This window comes from Castanea sativa, chromosome 4 (genome assembly GCF_040712315.1).
Source record: "Castanea sativa cultivar Marrone di Chiusa Pesio chromosome 4, ASM4071231v1".
NCBI lineage: Eukaryota > Viridiplantae > Streptophyta > Magnoliopsida > Fagales > Fagaceae > Castanea > Castanea sativa.
Window position 1 is genome coordinate 5,792,487 of NC_134016.1, and position 19,790 is coordinate 5,812,276.

The following is a 19,790-nucleotide window of genomic DNA, read 5'->3' on the forward strand; positions in this document are numbered from 1 at the left end:
ACCATCTTTTGTTTCGTTAAATCGAATGCTATAAATGATATTTTTTAAGCATCAAATTTGTAAAAAGCTGACTCCATCATGCATGCTAAATGTTATTAATTTTGACATACTGCTACAGTGCGCTCTCATAAACTGTAGCAGTATAATTTTTTAATGTTTTCTCTATCCTGAGATCTCTCCCCCCTCTCTCACTCTCTTTCTTTCTAAACTTTCTACCTGTTCACTCTTTCTCTACCTAAGAGCATCTACATTAGTTGGTGAATAGTCATGTATAATACAAAAATTTCTCAATTTTACACATTTTGAGCAAAAAATCTCCTACATCAGTGGAACTAAAACTGTGTAAAATCATTCAAAATCATCCACGAGTTACAGTAACCGTGTAAATATACACGGCTACTGTAGCTCGTTTATACAATATTTTATCATTTTCTCATTCGCTCTTTTTTTTCTCTCTCTGATCCGTGCTCAACCAACTCAATTCTCTCATCTTTTTCTCAACACAGAATATACACAGAGATACACTTTGCACAAAAAAAAAAAAAAAAAAAAACACAGACAAACACAATCACAGATTGGTGCTTGACTGGTCGGAGCTCGTGGGTCTTGTCGTGGATTGGAGCAGATCGAGGATCGGAGCTCGCGGACACTGGATCGGAGCTCGCGAATCGAGATCGGAGCTCGCGGATCGCGATCGGAGCTCGCGGATCGCGATCGGAGCTCGTGATCGAAGAGGGAGAGGTGATCGGAGCTCGTGATCGAAAAGACAGAGCTGATCTGAGCTCATGATCGGAGAGGGAGTTGATCGAGAGGGAAAGGGAGACGGAGACGGAGAGTTGATTGAGAGGCAGAGGGAGAGGGAGAGGGAGAGTTGGAGAGATGGGTATGGAGAGAGAGAGTAAAAATCAGAAATGAGTAGGGAGAGAGAGAGAGCGCGCTAATTATATCCGGTAGTTAGGAAAATAATAAAAAAATTGAAGAGAATTGATTATTTAATTAAAAAATGTGGTAGGATAGATGAACTGATGTGGGTGTTTTGTAAAATTGGATGTGTAAAATAGAAAAAGTGGATGTGTAAAATGAAAGAACTGATGTGGATGCTCTAAGAGAGCTGGGGTCCTATTACTTTACTCTGGATTGAGGTCCCGCATTCATGTGTAGGTATTGCATGGTGTGCAGTAGCACAAATCTCAACCCTTCTTCATTTAATGACTCAAAACTTTGGGATTTTTTTTTTAAATTTCATGGCCCAAACCTAATCCGATCTACTATTAAATTTTTTTTGTAACCCAACCCAACTTAATAAGGCCTAAAAATCGACCCAACTCGCCGGGTTTGGTCGATTTTGGTAAGTTGGTGGGTTGGCTGCACACCCCTAGTCTGAGTTCATAATTTCATAAAATAAAATAAAAATTCTCTCTCCTGCGCAGCTATCGTCCTCCTTGCACTCTGCATCTCCTTCAACCCGTTGCCACGACAACCCCAACTCATACCCTGATACCCATCAGCAAAAGTAAAGAAAAAACTGAAACTTATTATTTGAAACCAAACCCCCCAAACACTCACACTCTCCCTCTTTCTCTAAAGCATCTTGAATAATTCTACCAGCTTCACCTCCCCATTGCATAGTGCATATAACACCTAAACTCCACCCTCGACCTCTTCTTTCCCCTCCAACCTTCCTATGCCTTCAACTTTGACATTAGTATCGACTTTAACACCACCAGGGAGGGGAACATGAGCAATTCTACACACAAAATAAAATTTCACAACATTTGAGATGATAGGCAAGCTTTTCCGGGATCTTATTTAGACTCACCACTAATAGAGTGACATTATTTTTTTACTTACCATTAACAGTTTATCACATTAACTTAGCATGATATATATATATATATATATATATATATATATATATATATATATATATATTGCGAATAAACTTTCTCAAGAATACAGCAAATAATTAAAAACTTATACATTGTATTTTTTACGCCTTTCCATATATATATATATATATATATATATATATATATATATATATATATATATATATTGCGAATAAACTTTCTCAAGAATACAGCAAATAATTAAAAACTTATACATTGTATTTTTTACGCCTTTCCATCCCCTCTCCTCCTCTTCCTTTCTTCCATCCCCCTTCAGCCTAATCTGCCCCTCACTAGTTTATCAAAAAAAATCCTGCCCCTCACCAAATCTTGAGAGAGTGCCATTCTGTGAAAGCTCATCTCATTTGCTTTAAGTTGAATTCCGGCTTTTAAGACCACACTAAAATGATTATTTTAGGCATCCGGCGTTTCCTTATTTATAGATATTAAAACTTAAAGATTACCCCCAGGTGCATTTTAAGAGGGTGTTTGGGAGAGAAGTTTGAGTTATGTTGTTTTGGTGCTTTTGATATATGTGTGAAAATATATATAATGTTGTTTAAAATGTGAAAATGTGTTAGAATTAATCTACCAAACACCTCTACATAATTGACAACACTAATAAAGTTACGTTATTTGAAGCCTTGGTCATTTTCTCTTTAATTATATTAATTTGAAATATATCTGCATACATACATATCAAAATTTGGATCGGTGACACAAACACGGTACAAGACCCAACAAGCACTATGCAATTGACAAAGATGATAAATTGAAACAAAGAACAGTATCTAATTCTTGAATCTAACACTCCGACTGGTTGCGACATTAATTCCAGAGGATTCTCCACCATAAGGACCAATAGGTTTTTTTGATCTCCTGCACCTGCCCTTTCCAACGATTCAACTTTTTCTTGTGTTGTTCCTGAACATTTTGCGTGCGCGAGACAGAGAGAGAGAGAGAGAGAGAGAGAGAGAGAGAGATTAGTTACTAAATATGAGAATAAAGACATTTGTTACATTCAAGCATTCTTTCATAATACCATGTACTTCTTCCTAGGATTTTTGGTTTGTTTTTTGCGGTTCCGAGTCAGCCCTCTGTTCTTCTCCATCTGCAGCAAGGTTGGCAATACAAGATCAAAAGAAGCTGCTTCATCTCCAAATAACGCACTCCTTCCATCATGATTTCCTCCTTGTTAACCTCACAACATCAAAGCATTTACAATGTTGAATGCTAAGAAACCAATCAAAAGCATCTTTACATGTTATGACCTTGTGTGTGTGTGTGTGTGAGAGAGAGAGAGAGAGAGAGAGAGAGAGAGAGGGGGGGGGGGGGGCGGGGGAAAGAGAAACTGTAAATGAAAATTGGTGTGAGGACACTAATGTACAGGGTGAAGAGTAGGAACCACAAATATATGAACCCGGTTGGGTCAACGTAATGAGTCAGATCTACGGGCATTTAAACATTCAAACATTTTAAAATCTTTTGAAAGCTAAATAAAATTCAAGGAGCGTCACATATCAAAGAGAAACCTATTACCAACCCCCTGCAGCTACCACAGATAAACAAAGAACAAAACATAATATAAGCCCCTCAAAAAGGAAAAATTCAGAGATAAATCAATCCATTTCTAGGTAGACTCCATCTAAATCATCCTTAATGACGATGCACTTTATACCACTTACAATAAACTAATCAAAGAAGAAAATATAATACCATGCATAGAAATGGATCCCTTTTTTTTCAAGCTGTTCAATTGCATCATTCAGCTCCGACAGCAAGCCAACTAATTCTGGAGCAGAGCTGTAAGATAAAAACATTATTAACCAACCATGCAGTAGCAAAAGTTATCACTGCTAATGATAAAAAAAAAAAAGAAAAAAAAAAGAGACAGATTATAGCAAGAAGCAGTGATTAGAGGCCTCCCCCAAAAAAATAAAACTCAGCAAAATAGCTTATATGCATATTTAAGCAGCAATAAGTGAATCAAGATCTGAATAATAGAAAATCTACAATTATCACAGTCAAGCATGTATTTGATATACACAACAACCTATGTAAGAAATTCAATGCCTTCGTAGCAAAACAACCACATTATACATACATCCAATTAACAGTTAACAAGGCTCAAAATTGCAAACAACATGAAGCAAGGACATGATGAGGAGCTCAATAGAAAGTCTGACAGAAGGGGATGCAGGCGGAAGATCTCTTAATAAACTACCACAAATTCTAAATATCTTTAGATCTTGCAGCACCAGATGAGTTCACGGAACCAAAGCGAAATGTAATATGATAACACATTGTTGGGAAGATAACGCCTTAGGGAGCCAGCAACTGAGTAGTTAATATAACATATAAGGACACCACTTATCCCAAAAGACTTAAGCCTATGAGTTTGAGCCCAACTATGTTGTATTAATCACTCCATCTTGACATTCTTATTCAATGTGAAACTTCAATCGCAAGTGTATTCCCAACACACATTCTATTAAATGTAAGTTCCACCCCTAGAAAGTGGATGGAACACCTTTTTTTTAAATGTCCTTTTTTACTACTTCTATTGGCATTATTAATGTCTTCCTGTACCTTTTTTGTTCCCTTAACTTGAATCAACTTATTCTTTCTCACCGGTGCATTACTTGCTGTCTTTTGAATGACCAAACCATCTCAAGAAAACCTCCCTCATCTTTTCATCAATATGGGCCAACCCTATCTTTAAAGGGGATTTCCTCACTTCGAATCTTATCTTTCCATTTACTTCCTCTTATCCAAGCTACAAAAATCCATTACTCTAAAGAAATTGTCAACTTAACTATCTCTCTTTTTTTTTTTTTTTGCTAGGTAATAAAAGTTTTATTGATAGCAAAAGTGCAATGTGTTTACAATTGTCAACCCAGCTATCTCAACACCTTCAGTTTCACTTACATATAATGATTAATGGTTGCCCACTTCGCATCAAGCAACAATTGCTATAATCCAACGGCATTTCAAATCACCTTTTAAAAACTTCATTGCAAGTACAAGGCCCACTAATAAATCCCCTAGACACCCTTATTTTCATTCTTAGAAAACCCCTCCCCTTCCCTACCCCTCAAAAATAGATTCAATTTCTTCACATAGTTGAACCAAGATTTTTTCTATAGATAATATAATTGCAAGCATAATTTTTCCACAAAATTTGGAGCTATGAAAGCATTAGAAAAGGGAACCTCCCTAATTGAAGGAAGCAAAATAATACTGCAGACCCATCTGCAAATATTCTTGTGGCATGTCCTATGTTGTTAATCTGAAGTAAGAAGAATGGATAGGCCTATCTGGTTACTCCATCATGTTGAAAGACACAATGAATCTATTGTGCATCTTGTATTAGTTCCCTCCTTCATCAGATTTCTACAAATTCTTACTCAATCTTTGGCTTTCTCTAAGATTCAACAAAATAAATTTCTAAGTAAAAGCACCCCACACTAGATTTCATCTCTAATCATAATCTTATTACATTTCTAACACCACCACCTGTTTTGAGCTCTGGAATGGCTATTACTTATGAAGCTACAAAACCTTTCTCCTTATCATTTTCTTCTGAGTATTACATTTCAGCCTTGATCAAAAAGAGTCAGCTCAAAAATATAACACACGACCAAGTGCAGAAATATAAGAACTATACAAATAAAAATTGAAAAACCTTACCTATATAAAACATCCATTTGTTCCTCCTTTGATAGAGCACTCAAATCTTTCTTAACCTCCTCACAAGCTGCTCCCGTGTCATCAAAGGCTTCTTTTTTTATCCCTGGATATTTTTTTCTGCCTTTTCTTTTGGCTGACATTTCCTGTACAAGCAGCGATATTGGGCTATGTGTCATTCAAAAGAATTAATAGCCCATACACCCCTTTAAAAGTAACAAACAATAAAATATGGACAAGACATGTACACTGGTAACATATTGGAGTTATACGTGCAAAGGGAGTGAACAATATGTGGATCACTTATTGCTTCATTGTCCTATAGCTTCTGAAATGCGGTGTATCATGTATGGTATTCAGGTTCATGGAGTTTCTTGGGTGATGCCAAAGTCAGTTGTGGATTTGATAGCCTCTTAACAAGGTCATTTTCATAGACATCGGGATACTGTTATTTGGAGAGCCATTCCTCATTGCTTGAAGTGGTGAATTCGGCAGAAGCAGAATGCTCAGTGTTTTGAGGACAATGAAAGATATTTGCGTGAAATTAAGCTGTTTTTCTTTAAATGTTGTTTGAGTGGATGTTAGTTGTGGTTCTCCTTCTTTATGTTCATTATATGATTTTGTTGATCATTGTAATCTGTTGGATTGATTGTATTGCTCCCTTTGTATACTTCTTGTATACTTGGGTATTTGTTTTCTATCAATAAAATTTACTTATCAAAAAAACACGAAAGAGGATAACCCAAACTTGGAAATAAATACCAAAGGTTTAACTTACTTATCTCTTTACTTCCTTTTTTCATTAACAAGGAGAGAATATAGAACCCTCACCTCTAGAGTTAATTCCCTATCACTCGGATCACTACAATCTTCAATTACATCAAGGCCAAAGTCTTCAATTGTATAAGATTCTGCTTTTTGTATCTGTAGTTTCTTAACCGCTTCCTCCTCCTTCAAAGGTCCGTCATCATCACTTGATTGTGCCTTCAACAGAAACAAAAAGGTTAGAGCAACTACAAAGACAACCTCAATTATATACACATGATTGCATTAAGAAATTAGTTTGTGAACAAGATAGTTTCCATAGAGGCAGTAAGTGATCGTTGCTGAAATATATATATATATATATATATATATATATATATATATATATATATATATTAAATACAAAGGGGAAAAAGTGAGAAGGGGTGTGGAGCATGATTGGACAAATAGCAAATAATATTCAAATCATCACCTTGTAATCAGTATTATCACCATGATAATATTCCTTCTTTTTTCCACCCCATAGAGACTCTTGTTCTTCCTCATCTTCTTCATCATCTTCAAGCATAGCATCTTCGACTCCACCAAATTTTTCTTGTACATATTTCTGTGTCCTAGCCACTACAGACAATATGCATAATTAATCATACAAAACATTACTCCAATTGTTGTAAGAACCAAAGGGAATAACAATTGAGAGTTTTCCATGTAAGAAAATATGTAGAGAACGATTTAGAACCCATCCCCCCTCCCCCTCTCCCCCCAAAAAAAAGAGAGATTCTTGTCGGAGTCCATTCTATCATTTCAGCCAAGGGAATACCAAGAGATGAACCTAGTGCTACCTAAGGTCACTTATAAGTGCCCCATAATAATTCCAAAATAGCCTAATACCAATTAGCCAACTTGAAAACACCCTAAATTACACTTTAGAGATATGTAACCCTAGTGCAGGTGTAAAATTGCAGAATATGCATGTGTAGGATGTAGTGACCTAAAAGGGAGTCTTGCAATTCATGGAATCCCACATCGCCTAGGGAACCACATGGGGATGTGCTTATAAGGAGTGACCTTCCTTTAATGTGTAGAGGCCTTTTTCCTTATTGCTGTGTGCTTTGAGGGAGAACAAACCATGAGGGGCATGGGTTCCAAAGCGGACAATATCTACATAGTTGGGGTTAGGTCGTTACGTATGGTATCAGAGCCGGCCCGATAACCCCGTGTGGGCTCAGAGACACTACCCCACAAAGTGAGCCCTAATGAGGACGTTAGATATTTAAGTGGGGGAGATTGTGATGCCCTAATTTGATTGATTGTGTGATATGTGTGGGTGTGTGATGAGTCTTACATCAGATATTTACTAGGTTGAACTGAGTTTTATTAACAACTGCAAGGAGCCTTAATTGTAATTAGTCATTTTAAGGTATAGTGCAGATGTGACTAGCGCTTTTTCTTAGGTCATTATAGATAGTATTAGAGCCATACCCTATCCGAAAGTGTGGGTCCCACATGTAAGGACGCGTGTGCCCCGCAAGGGGGGTGGATTGTAGTGACCCAAAAGGGGGTCTTGCAATCCATGGAATCCCACATCGCCTAGGGAAGCACATGGAGTTGTGCTTATAAAGAGTGATCTTCCTTGAATGTGTAGATGCCTTTTTCCCATTGCTGTGTGCTTTGAGGGAGAACAAAACCGTGAGAGACATGGGCCCCAAAGTAGACAATATCTACACAGTTGGGGCGGACAACATAAAAGGGTATAGATCACCTTATTTGCATGTCTATGTTTGCTTGCTACTATACTTTATGCTTGTGTTAGCCTCTCTAGTTCTAGGCTTTGCCATGTTTGACGCCCTTCATGGGCTTAATCTTGTTTGGTTACACCCGATGCCCATGAGGCCTTGTTCGGATGTAACCATTTGGGAGGCATCTCTAGATTCCGGATTGCTCCTCGTGTACCCTTCCCTTTTCCGCTTCGTGCGATGATATGCTTACCATGCTTGTTTGTGCCACCCGTTGGCTTTATATGCATCTTTACACACTTGCTTACATGTCCATGCATGAGTCTTGCTTGCTAGTGTGTTGTCCATGCTTCAATATAATGAAGTCATGGACATTCGATCCAAACCTACATTTGTCCCTTGTGGACGCCCCCTTTTGTTTGCTTTCTTGTGCTTATTTGTCTTCTCACTTGTTTGTTTGCATCCTTTTGTCTGCTAGTTTTTTTTTTTTTTTTTTTTTTTTTTTTTTTTTTTTTTTTTTTGTCTTTGCATGTACGCACATAGAGCGAGGACGCTTGGAGCTAGGGCACAGTCTCCTAGGCACAAGCAAAAAGGGCACGGATGCAAGCATGTCGATACGAGCCTAGCGGTGGTGTTCAGTAGGTTTAGAAGTCCATTTTTTCCCATTTGGTTATGTACTCTTTTAAACCCCTCTCTTCCTCCTCCCTTTCTCTCTTAGATGGTCTGTATTAGATATATCATGCCGTGTACAATTCGTCCTCATCTTCAGAGTATGGTGACCCCTGTTTACTTTCCTACACCTATACTTTGGGCCATGCTCTAGGGATGTAAGCATTTACTTTCTTGCTATGCGTACTTGCATTGTGCATGATATATGTATATATGTGCCTGCTCGCCCCTTCCGATGTGATTGTCACAGTCCATGTCACCTAAGGAAAGCGATGCCTAATTTTCGCCACAAAAGTAAGGTGACATGTCGCTGGATTTTTGCCGTGGAAATCCGGTATTTTGCTCGAATGCCTTAGGAAAGCATAGATTGGGACCACACCCATTCAAAAGCCAAACCTCAAAGCCCCCATGAATGCGAAGCCTCAAAAGCCACTGCTGAAATCATGTTTTTACTGTCAATTTTCGAAAATTAAGGTTTTATAAAAATAAAGGACTGTCCTTGGACAGGCATTGTGGGGTGCCTAACACCTTCCCCATACGTAACCAAACTTCCGGACCTAAGAATCAAGATTTTTTGTCATCCACATTAGATTAGGAAAAAGTCATTTTTCTTAACCTAGGTTGGTAATAAAATCAACTAGAAATAAATGACCAATCACACCTTAAAAAAACTAATGATTGGTGACGACTCCACTTACCTTTGGTAATCCTTTACAATTTGGCCCAGATTCCTACTATAAAACCAAAGGTAGACCTACCTTCCTCCACCGAGAGAGAGCACCCGAAACTCCGTGCGAACCACACACTACTATCAAGAGAGGCCCTCCAACAGGGTCCCGCTCGCGCGGGAGTTGTCGGCACGTTGGGTGGTTGAACGAGGGCCCACACTCATGTGGAATAAAAATCCATGAAAATATATGGTAGTTTTCCATTTTGTAGGGCTCACAATGAGAAGGCAAAAGAATAGACCCAAGTAGAGAGAACCATCAAATTAGAGGCCCATCGAAATACTCAGCCCTCATGGCCAAGCCCAACATAAAATCTCAGCTAAAATAGCCCATGTGTGCAAACTGCCTTTTGCTGGAGAACTCCTTTCAGTTTTGCCTTTTGCCGGAGAGCATTTCAATAAGCAACCAAGCTCCCATACCAAATTAGTAGCTGACCACCTATCCCATTAGCCTCTCTGCCACTACCAACTGTGACATGAATAGTACTAGAGGCTGGGCTGACACCTAAAAGTTAATGGGTAATAAATACATTCTTTTCCAAGTTTTGGTCACAACTCAAGGAAGCCATAACCAAGACCTCCAAGCTTATGAAATCCTCAACTAAATAGTTTATTTTATTACTAAAAACATATGAAATTGATTCATGAACCAAGCCCATGAATCCTAAAATGGGAAATTAGGAAAAAGTAGTTTGGAGGGCATAACTAGTGTCTAGCAGAGGCATCAGTGGTTGACACCTGGCTTGGAGTGTCAACCAACCCTCTTAAGCTTTGATCCTAGTTGCAGTAAGTAAGATCTCTAGTCCTCATACTTGCTCTAATTCTATTGGACAAAATTAATCTCCAAATCCCATAATTTAATGCCTAGATTAGGAGCATCTCAACCTCCAGCTACATTACCCAAATAAGCAAAACACTCTAAAAGCAAGTCTCATCAAAGGGGACAAGATCTCCTCACAAAATTCCTCACCTATCATGCTATTTTTAGCTTATAAATCAGTCATTTAGTTCATAAATAAGCTTTTGATCCATAAATACCCATGTACACTTACCCATAAACATCTCATTCTATCTTCTCAGAAAATCCAAGCACCTTAAAATAGCCATAAACAGTCCCTCTTTACACCATACCTGAAAATGGCTAAACACCACTTCATCTGTCTTCCATATTTTCGTATATTCACTCTTACTTTCCATAAAGTCACTCCCACCACTTACTATACACATATATTCATCATTATGGGCATAATATGGCACATAGAGATCTTGTTTAAACATTTGCTGCACTAGATGGACACTCTTTCTCTCCCTTCATTCCATTCTAATTTTCCTCTTTTATTTGTAATTATGAAGCATTTAATCCTTGTTTATTGCTATTATAATGAAGGCCATAATGTCTTGGATACTATGGAAGTTTTTACTCATGTTGACTTAATAATAATGAGAAAAATATATGATTTTTATCATGTAAACACATTTATTGACTAATCAAACATTATCATTGGAGGTCTTTCATATTCACGGCTGGACCATTTTTCCTCTTGTGTACTTGTTATAATGAGACCACCTTTATATTAACTGACTATGGAGGAAATGCATAATTTTTGCTACACAAATACATTTATTAATTTTCCAGACATCTACCGCTGGGCGTTTCTCCTATTTACTGCTGAATTATTATTTAAGTACTTCTTGTGGTGGCCATCCTTTGTGCTGGCTTATCTTTGCAGAAGGTAGCTTTGGAGCCTTATTATAATCTTTGTTAAATGCAACTCGGACTTTGAGCAAAAATTAGCCTTTTACACTTCACCGATAGCCTTTGGGCCATATTTTAAGCCCAAAGTCGAGTCTTGGTCTTAGCTTCCCAAATATCATATTGGCAATGAAAACATAGCCCTGACAACTTTATTGTCATTTATTTTTCTGCTATTTACTTTTATGTCATTTAAATTTAGCACTTTACTTACCATACTATTTATTTTTTTGCACTTTGTTATTATTGCTCCTTTACTTTTCTCATCAATAATATTGCCATAAATTAAAATTGCTTGGGTAAAACAATTTCTTTACACACTATTCTACGGAAATGCTTTTTTTTTTTTTTCAAAAAAAAAAATCTTTTCTTCCCTTTTTCCTACAGATTTCAAAACAAAATGCTTTCTCTTTAAAATCCGAAAATAAGGTGTTCAAAAAAAAAAAAAGTTATCAAAAAATGTTTTTACCATGTTAGCGAATATGTTTTCAAAAAAATGCGCTTCAAAAAAAATGTTTTTCTCCCCTCCTTTCAAAGAAAATCCCAAAATTTTATAAAAAAAGAGGATTGTTTTAAAAAAAAAAGTGTTTTTACCATGTTGGAAAATGTTTTTACCACGTTAGATTTTCTTTCAAAAAAAAAAAAAAGCTTTCTCTCTTCCTTTTAAAAAAACCCAGAAAATAATGTCTTCAAAAATGTTTTTACCATGTTAGAAAATGTTTTTACCACGTTAGATTTTCTTTCCAAAAAAAGAAAAAAGCTTTCTCTCTTCCTTTTAAAAAAACCCAGAAAATAATGTCTTCAAAAATGTTTTTACCATGTTGGAAAATGTTTTTACCACGTTAGATTTTCTTTCCAAAAAAAAAAAAAAATGCTTTCTCTCTTCCTCTTGAAAAAACCCAGAAAATAATGTCTTCAAAAATGTTTTTACTATGTTAAAAAATGTTTCAAAAATATTTCCCTCTTTTTCCAGAAAATCCCAAATTTATGTGTCTAAGTAAAAAAAAATGTTTTCAAAAAAATAGTCATTTTACCACGTTGGCACTCCTTAAAAAAAAGAAAAAAGAAAAAAAAGAGAGAGTTTTTCTTTAAAAAAAAATGTTGGAAGATGTTTTCTTAATACTTATAAAAAAAAATTCTTTAAAAATTATGTACATTTTCCAAACTTTCTTTTCAAAACAAAATAATAAAAGATTGACATTCATAGTTTGTAACTCCATAATTTTCCCTAGAATAGTGTTATTAAAGATTTGTGTCCATGATTCATTTTCTTGAGTCCTTGGATACTTATCAAGCTCATATTGACCCACTTATTTCTTTGGCACTAATATCTTTTATTTGTCATCTTTTTTGCATGATAAAAATGAGAAATTGTGGATGACAACAAGGTGCTACTCCTCTAACTTTCTCCTTTTATTTTTGTTATCATTCGTTGTGTATAGTAGATAATACTCATATGCTACTGTGGGGAGTAACAGGACTCAAGTGGGCATATGGGCCTTTGGACTGTAGCATGGAGGGCCGACCTGCTCCAGAATTAAACTCTACGAATTGACCCATACGCCGAGGATCCGAGGATACAGCCGAGGGAGAGCTTCTCCTCGGACAGATACAAGAGAACTCAAAACTTCATTATGAAGGTCGAGGCACAACTCTGGAAAAACTGATGGTTAAAGGGGGACACCCTGAACCTTCTAGATGCACCAGTGTTAAAGAAAATATCAAGAGCAAAGGCTGCCACCTCCGCATTAAAGGCTCTGCACCTACTTCCCTGGCTGCATTAATGGGGAAGTGACCCTTGAACAATAAGGTGGAAACTTCTAGTCATTGTTCAAAAAGTATCAAGGAAGGAAGTATTTAAGGGGGGTAAATGCCAAAAAGGAAGAGAGGGGGATCGAAAGAAAGAAAAAAACTAAGAATTGTAACTTTTAAGAAAGAAATAGAAATAATACAGAAGTAGTCCTCGGCTTACGTCTGAGGAGGCCTATTTACAATTGTCTTTTGTTATCTACATACGTTTATAACTCTTAGCCCGTTATCAAGTTCTCAGCACTTCTAATCTAGATTTCATACCCCCACTCTACAAATTTCATTGTTTAAGGCTCATTGGGCCTGAGCCCATAACCTTCTTTGGGTCCAGGTGCAATTGTGCACTTACAGCTACCTACCTATTAAATACTTTATTCACATGCTCTTGTAAGTTTTCTTTTGTAGGCTCCCTCACATATTACCTATGTATATACCTCACATGTTTTGTTTGTAAATATTCCTTGAAGTTAATATTCACATACTAGCTATATGGTAAATAATTACTCACATGTATATATATATATATATATATATATATATATATATATGTGTGTGTGTGTGTGTGTGTGTGTGTGTGTGTGTGTGTATTGTAAAACCTTTTTTCAAAAATCAAAATGCCAAATATTCTATTTCTTCAATAAAAAGATTACGTTTGAAATAAATTAAAATGAGGTACTATCTTCGGATAGGCATTGTGGGTTGCCTAAAACCTTCCCCACACGAAACCAAACTTCCAAGCCCAAGATCTTTGGTTTGAGACTTTTCGGTTTGCCTTAATTAATAAACCTTTAAAATTTGGTTTAGTTAATTAGGCAACTTAAAATGAATTAGACCCCTAGGTGATCAATCACACCTGATACAAAACCAATGGTTGGTGGCAACTCCTAAAATAAAAATAAGAAAAAGGAACTCACACACACACACCCCACCCTAGAGACATAAGCACACAAAAGTCATGTCACCAAGGACCCAATGTGCGACCAAACCTAGAAAAAATCTGAATTTTTTAGGTGTCCACACTAACAATGAGAGTTCAAGACATTTGATTGGACTATACACTAACAGTAACACTACTAAGTTACTAATACTACTTGTCTACTTACACAAAGTGACAAAACTTAAGTTGAAGTTACTAAATTAAAAAAAAAAAAAAAAGTTCAAACCACAAACCTAAGAGCTTTCCATCCTCTCCCTCAGTGTCCTAAATAATCTTTTTAAATGATCTGACTTTATTATTATTTTAAATACAACAAGAACATGTGCACTTACAGAGGACGATAACTTGATATGGTCCATCACATTTAGTTTTTTTTATTACTTTTGTGGGAATGATATTGTTAGTGGTGTAAATTTAAAAAAAAAAAAAAAATGGTGATCCTTAAGATTTATCTCTTTTTGAAGTTGTATATTTGTAATTACAAGCATTTTGGCAATGATTTATTAACATTGAAGACTTTGTCATCATGAATTCATGACTGTAAAGAATTTTAGTCATACATAAAACTATCAAATTGGAATGATATTAACAAGTGGCATTAGATGCAATTCATTTCCTTGATTGATTTTATTCATTCTCTCTAAAAAGGAAGACATTTATTTGTTTTTGTAAGTTTTTTTTTAAGTTTGTTTGAAAAATACAGGTCGACCTAACCCGACCTGACCCGACCCAAAACTCGATTGACCCGCAATCTGACCCAAACCCGACTCGCTTGTTTGCCACTTCTAAGTCTATCTTTTAACGTTGTTTAGCTATACGGCACAGTGTGTCACAAGATCAAATTTTTCACTCAAATTTTCTACCTACGATGGCACTAAGTCCCTGACTTAGTCTCAACCAACACCACACACACACACTGCAAGAAACACTTAGAATAGATATATAGGGACTCTCTCTCTTTCTCACACACACACATCACAACACAACACACTATGTTTATAGGGAACCCACCCCCAACCTTTATTACTTAATCTCAAGTACAAATTGAACCTTTTACAAGCCTAGAAAAACATACAAAATTCTCCAAAAGGCAAAATACACAATCTGTTGTTGACACCCCAACAACATTAGGTTCATATACACAGAAATAACTACTATGGCAGTTACTGCCTAGTAACTGTTTGGGTCTTGGACAATCTGTCACTTGTGGTCTGACTTAGGACACCTTGAACTGCTACTGTCTTGGTTTACTCTCCATGTTTTCATCCCTTACACAGTAACTCTGAATATCAAGAAAACTGGAAACTGCTTGGTAACCGCTTCTGCACATCAGCATATGCATAGCTCATGCCTTAACAGATCATAGGGCTTCTACCCATCACTCAGTAGCCTACATATCATCTGAATAAACGTTTTGGGATGCTTGGCCCATGCCTAAGCCATCTCCCATCAACTAACACAGCCTACACAGCATGCCTACATGCAGCACACACACAAGGTAACTGCCATCAACCCACTAGCATTTGTCCATGTACTAAGCTACCACCCACTAACCCATGCCTTTGCACACAGCATCTGTTTGCACATCCTCATGTAGCCTAGCCCTGCCTTCACACAAGCCATCAAGTCCATACACAAGCAATCAGCCATCAAGCAACTAATGTCATACACATCACTCAAGAGTTAATACCACCTGCTGTCACCCATCTTTAAACTAACTCTACTCGCCATGGCTTTACTCTGCGTTTGGTACGGGGAATCCATATTACTCTTGGCATCTAGATTCCCAGGAATGTGATTCCTAGGAATCACATTCCTAGGAATGTAGCTATTCTTATATTTGGTTTCATTGGGAGATTTCCAGGAATGTGAGATGATAATGTTTGGTGTATTCCCAGGAATCTTAAATGAATTATTTGTTTTTTCCATTTTGTCCTTAGATTTGAATGTGAAGTACCAAGCCCATTAAAAAAAAATCTTCCTTTAAATAAATAATGAAAAAATATATATAAACTATTAATTAGTCCTTTAAAAAAATATCTTACTCTAAATAGATAGATAAAAAACATTATATAAACTATCAATTAGCAACACATTCATTAAAACTGTGATCTAACATTTCAAAATGACAAGAATAATACAAAAATAACTATTAGCAGAGTTATTTATCCTGTTTATGTTGTTTTGGCGGGAAAAGATAAAGACAAGAGAGAAGATATTGATAATTTGTTTTATAGTTTATCTTAATTGCTTAAATGATAAGGAAAAATGGTTAAAATTGTCAATTTATAAAAAATACAATTTCTTTTAAGTTTGGGAATCTGGATTCCCACCTGTTTTAAAGGGAATGCACATTCCTACTTAGAGGAGTTTAAGGATTCTCCTGGCATCTGATTCCCTAGCGTAATTTGCAACCAAACATGGGAATCTTTAAACATTCCTGAGAATCCTAAAATATTACCCCATACCAGACACCACCTTAGGGTATCATGTGGAGCAAAGTGCCTCCACATGCTGCATCCTCACCCTGCTCATTAATCCAACTCAACCATGGAGATCGGACATGTCCCCTTCAAAGTGCTCTTAGGAGCATTACAAATTTGGAATAAGGGACTATCAATTTGTTGAAGAGACATAAAATCATGTGACTGGTCCAATATTGCTCAGACACCATCCTCCCTCGTGCCAACGTCATCAAAAATTAAAAGCTAACGGGAAACGTGATTTTTTTTTATAATTATGCAGTTACTTTACGCGCATATTACGCGTAACTACTAACTGTAAGTGAGCTACAGTGGACTCTCTATATCTATAATAATATGGTCGTAAAAACTTCAAAAAAGTGAAAGAGATCGATGGATCGTTTGGCCTTTGATTGGTGTTGGAATTCCGAAGACGTTGAACAGGGAAAGAGGTTGGAAGCTTTCGCCAGTGGTCCTAGAATCTCTATAAAATGGGTCCGGATGCGGACACGTGTTCAAGACATCCGCATCACACGTGTTCTAGTGGTTGCTTCTTAAAATAAAGGGCAATACTCCATTTTCTTCTTCCTAAATTTCATTCCATAAAAAAATTTCCTTGTTCTCAATTACTGTGTTTTCAGTATGGAGAGGCAACTCTCCCTGATACTATGGGCAATTGGAATCCTTCTACTTATTTCAACTGGGTATGGTAAAATAGCCCCCCAGATTGGAAGTTGTTCAGGTGAATTCAAAGATGCGGACCCAGAAATTCATAGTTTAAGTGATTCATCAGCTCTTGGAAGTTCTGTTATGGTGGATCTGGCTGTGGATGTTGGTGATAAAGATGGTGTGGAGCTCCCGGAGTTCAATCAGCATGTTGGTCTACAAGTGGAAGCCCGAGATGGTGGGGTGGATCTGGAGGGGTTAAGTCAGCACTGTGATCCACACAATGTTGGCGTCAGATCTCGTGCACCGGTTCTGGAGGGAGTTATTGATGATCGAGACGGGCTCAATCAACACGTTGATCTGGGGCCTGGTACATCCCTTGCTGAAGTTATTGAGTCGGAAAGCAGAAGGCAAACGGGGTCAGGTGGCCCGGGAGCTGCTACATCCTCTCAAGTTATTGACTTAGAGAGCGAAAGGCAAAGGTTCTCAGATGGTGCCCTTGTTATAGTTCCAGACTCTGAAGTTCCTGACTTGGAAAGCGGAAGGCAAAGGGGATCAACCACGGGGGCTGGTACATCCTCTCAAGTTATTGACTTATTAGAGAGCGGAAGGCAAAGGTTTTCAAGTGGTGCTCCTGATATAGCTCCTTACGGAATACGGTGGGCTGGTACAGACTATGAAGTTCCTGACTTGGAAAGCGGAAGGCAATGGCGGTCAAGTGGTGCCGTTGATGCTGTTCCTTATTCAAGGCTAAGGTGGTCAACCCCGGGGGCTAGTACATCCTCTCAAGTTATTGACTTAGAGAGCAGAAGGGAGAGCGAGAGGAGGTTAAATCAGAAGTTTATTAAATTGGGTTTTGCAATTCTTCTCGGATCAACTTTTGCTAACATTTCCGTCAGTGTTGGTGGTCATGGGCTATCATCTCGAAACAGATTTATATCAAATTGTGTATTCGTTACAAACATAGTGAGTTTTGTTTCTCTCACGGCAGCCAGCATGGCTCTCTCCGTCGTGGCTCCCTCATCAACTCCTTCTACTGAGACTCATACAACCCAAACTGCTAACACAATTTTAAGCATGTTTGGATTGGCTGCTAGCGCTTTTGGGTTTATATTAATGATAGCTATGGGCCTCGCAGACCTTCTTCTCTGGCTCATCGGCGCGGCTATAATTGCTCTGGTGTTCATATTTGTCTCAACTTCTTTGGCTCATCGTCGTATTTAATTAGGTATATGTGTATTTGTTGGGAGCAAATTTAGAACAATATTGCTAGGAGTAGAATTTAGTATTTAAGTTGCTGTTGTGCTAGATATGAAAAAAACAGAGTATTGCAGAAACTCTATTGCTGAATTTTGGATGTTACAACTTCATTTACAACTCACATCTATATATAGATGTGTTCGGAGTTTAGGGTGACTACAAGCTTCAAGAATACTACAGAAGTTTGCTTCATTTCTCTTTAATTGACACTTGTCCATGAGGTGTCTACTTTCATGCTTGCTTGGTGCTGGATTCTTCATTGGTTGACACTTAGATTTCAGTTGCTTCTTTCTTTGACACATAGGGAGCCACTTGTCCATTACAAATTACATTTTGACAGTATTGTGTTGACACTAGTAAATTTTTATTTTTGTTTCTTGAAATGTTAGGGGACACTTAGAGGTTAGATGGTGTGTGCCTGGATATGCATTGATTATATGTTGTATCTGCTGGGGGTTGATAATAGGTTTCTTTTTGAAGCTGTTCCTTCTACATGCTTTGTATGAGTGGATGGCTATGTTACCCAACCATTGCTCTTCTACTTTGTTTGCTTGCATTCATAGCTGTTCCTGTTCTTGATGTTGTTTTTTCTCTTATTATATTTCTTGTGTACTGATGGTCTCTTTTATTAATAATAAAAATTTTTATACATAAGAAAAAAGATATGAGATGCTTAATAATATATGATTTTTTTGGCTTTCAATAGATTAGAATATTTGAATGTTAATGCTTGTTGATCTGAGTCATTTTATTCTTTCTACCATGTGTTACAAAGTTCTTGGTTTTTATAATTATGATTCTTACTTACTCTTCTCCTTGTGCATCCTGCTAGAGTCCTCTGCCCCTAAGCTGCCGCCGTCGTCGAGTCCCTTCAGTTCCGTCGAGTCCTCTTCTCCTTGTGCATCCTGTATTATTTTGCTCTTTTTTTATTTGTTTAAATTTTGTTTAATAGTTGTTGAGAAACAAGGAGTTTTCTTTTGCTGGAAACGGAGTTTGGTTGTCGATAAAACAGGGTGAGAAAAATTAATATGATATTTCTCTGATGCTTTTTCTCCACATTATACATTTATAGTTTACGTGAATATGTGATTGTGCTGTTTTTTTTTTTTTGGAAGAGCCGTGAAGGAGCCAACTAGGTTTATTTTAAATTTAGATATGGTTCTGTCTTTATGTGATTCACATGTATTGTGTGAATGCACATAAAGTGTTTGACAAAATGCTCTACTGGAATTTCCTTTGCTTCTTTAGAAAATTGATAAGGGAAACTGGATTTTGAGGTAGCTAAATGAAGTTAGCTCTTTTTTGTGTTGGGTTTCCTAGAAAGTAGATGAATGCAAATGGCAGGAACAAAGTCAGGGTCGTCGTTTTTCCAAAGCCACCTCCTGCATTGCTTCCTTGGGAACAACTTCCTTGCGAACAACTTTCTTACC

General features: G+C 37.1%; 1 protein-coding gene and 1 long non-coding RNA gene across 2 annotated transcripts; one reads left to right on the plus strand and one right to left on the minus strand.

Annotated features, from left to right (window-relative positions):
* Positions 1-3,605: 3,605 nt before the first annotated feature.
* LOC142631121 (uncharacterized) lies at positions 3,606-6,551 on the minus strand. The gene is made up of 3 exons (XR_012843522.1): positions 6,408-6,551; positions 5,580-5,722; positions 3,606-3,692 (listed from the first exon to the last, which is right to left on the minus strand). It is a non-coding gene; the product is annotated as an uncharacterized LOC142631121 (long non-coding RNA).
* Positions 6,552-16,879: 10,328 nt separating this feature from the next.
* Positions 16,880-19,416, plus strand: LOC142630828 (uncharacterized). Its single transcript, XM_075804880.1, has 2 exons — positions 16,880-18,328; positions 19,193-19,416. Exon 1 carries the CDS (start codon positions 17,077-17,079, stop codon positions 18,322-18,324), a length of 1,248 nt encoding a protein of 415 aa, XP_075660995.1. The 5' UTR covers positions 16,880-17,076; the 3' UTR covers positions 18,325-18,328; positions 19,193-19,416.
* Positions 19,417-19,790: the final 374 nt, after the last annotated feature.

Coding starts and splice junctions, on each gene's coding strand:
- LOC142630828 (XM_075804880.1), top strand. CDS start 17,077: ATGGAGAGGCAACTCTCCCTGATACTATGGGCAATTGGAATCCTTCTA.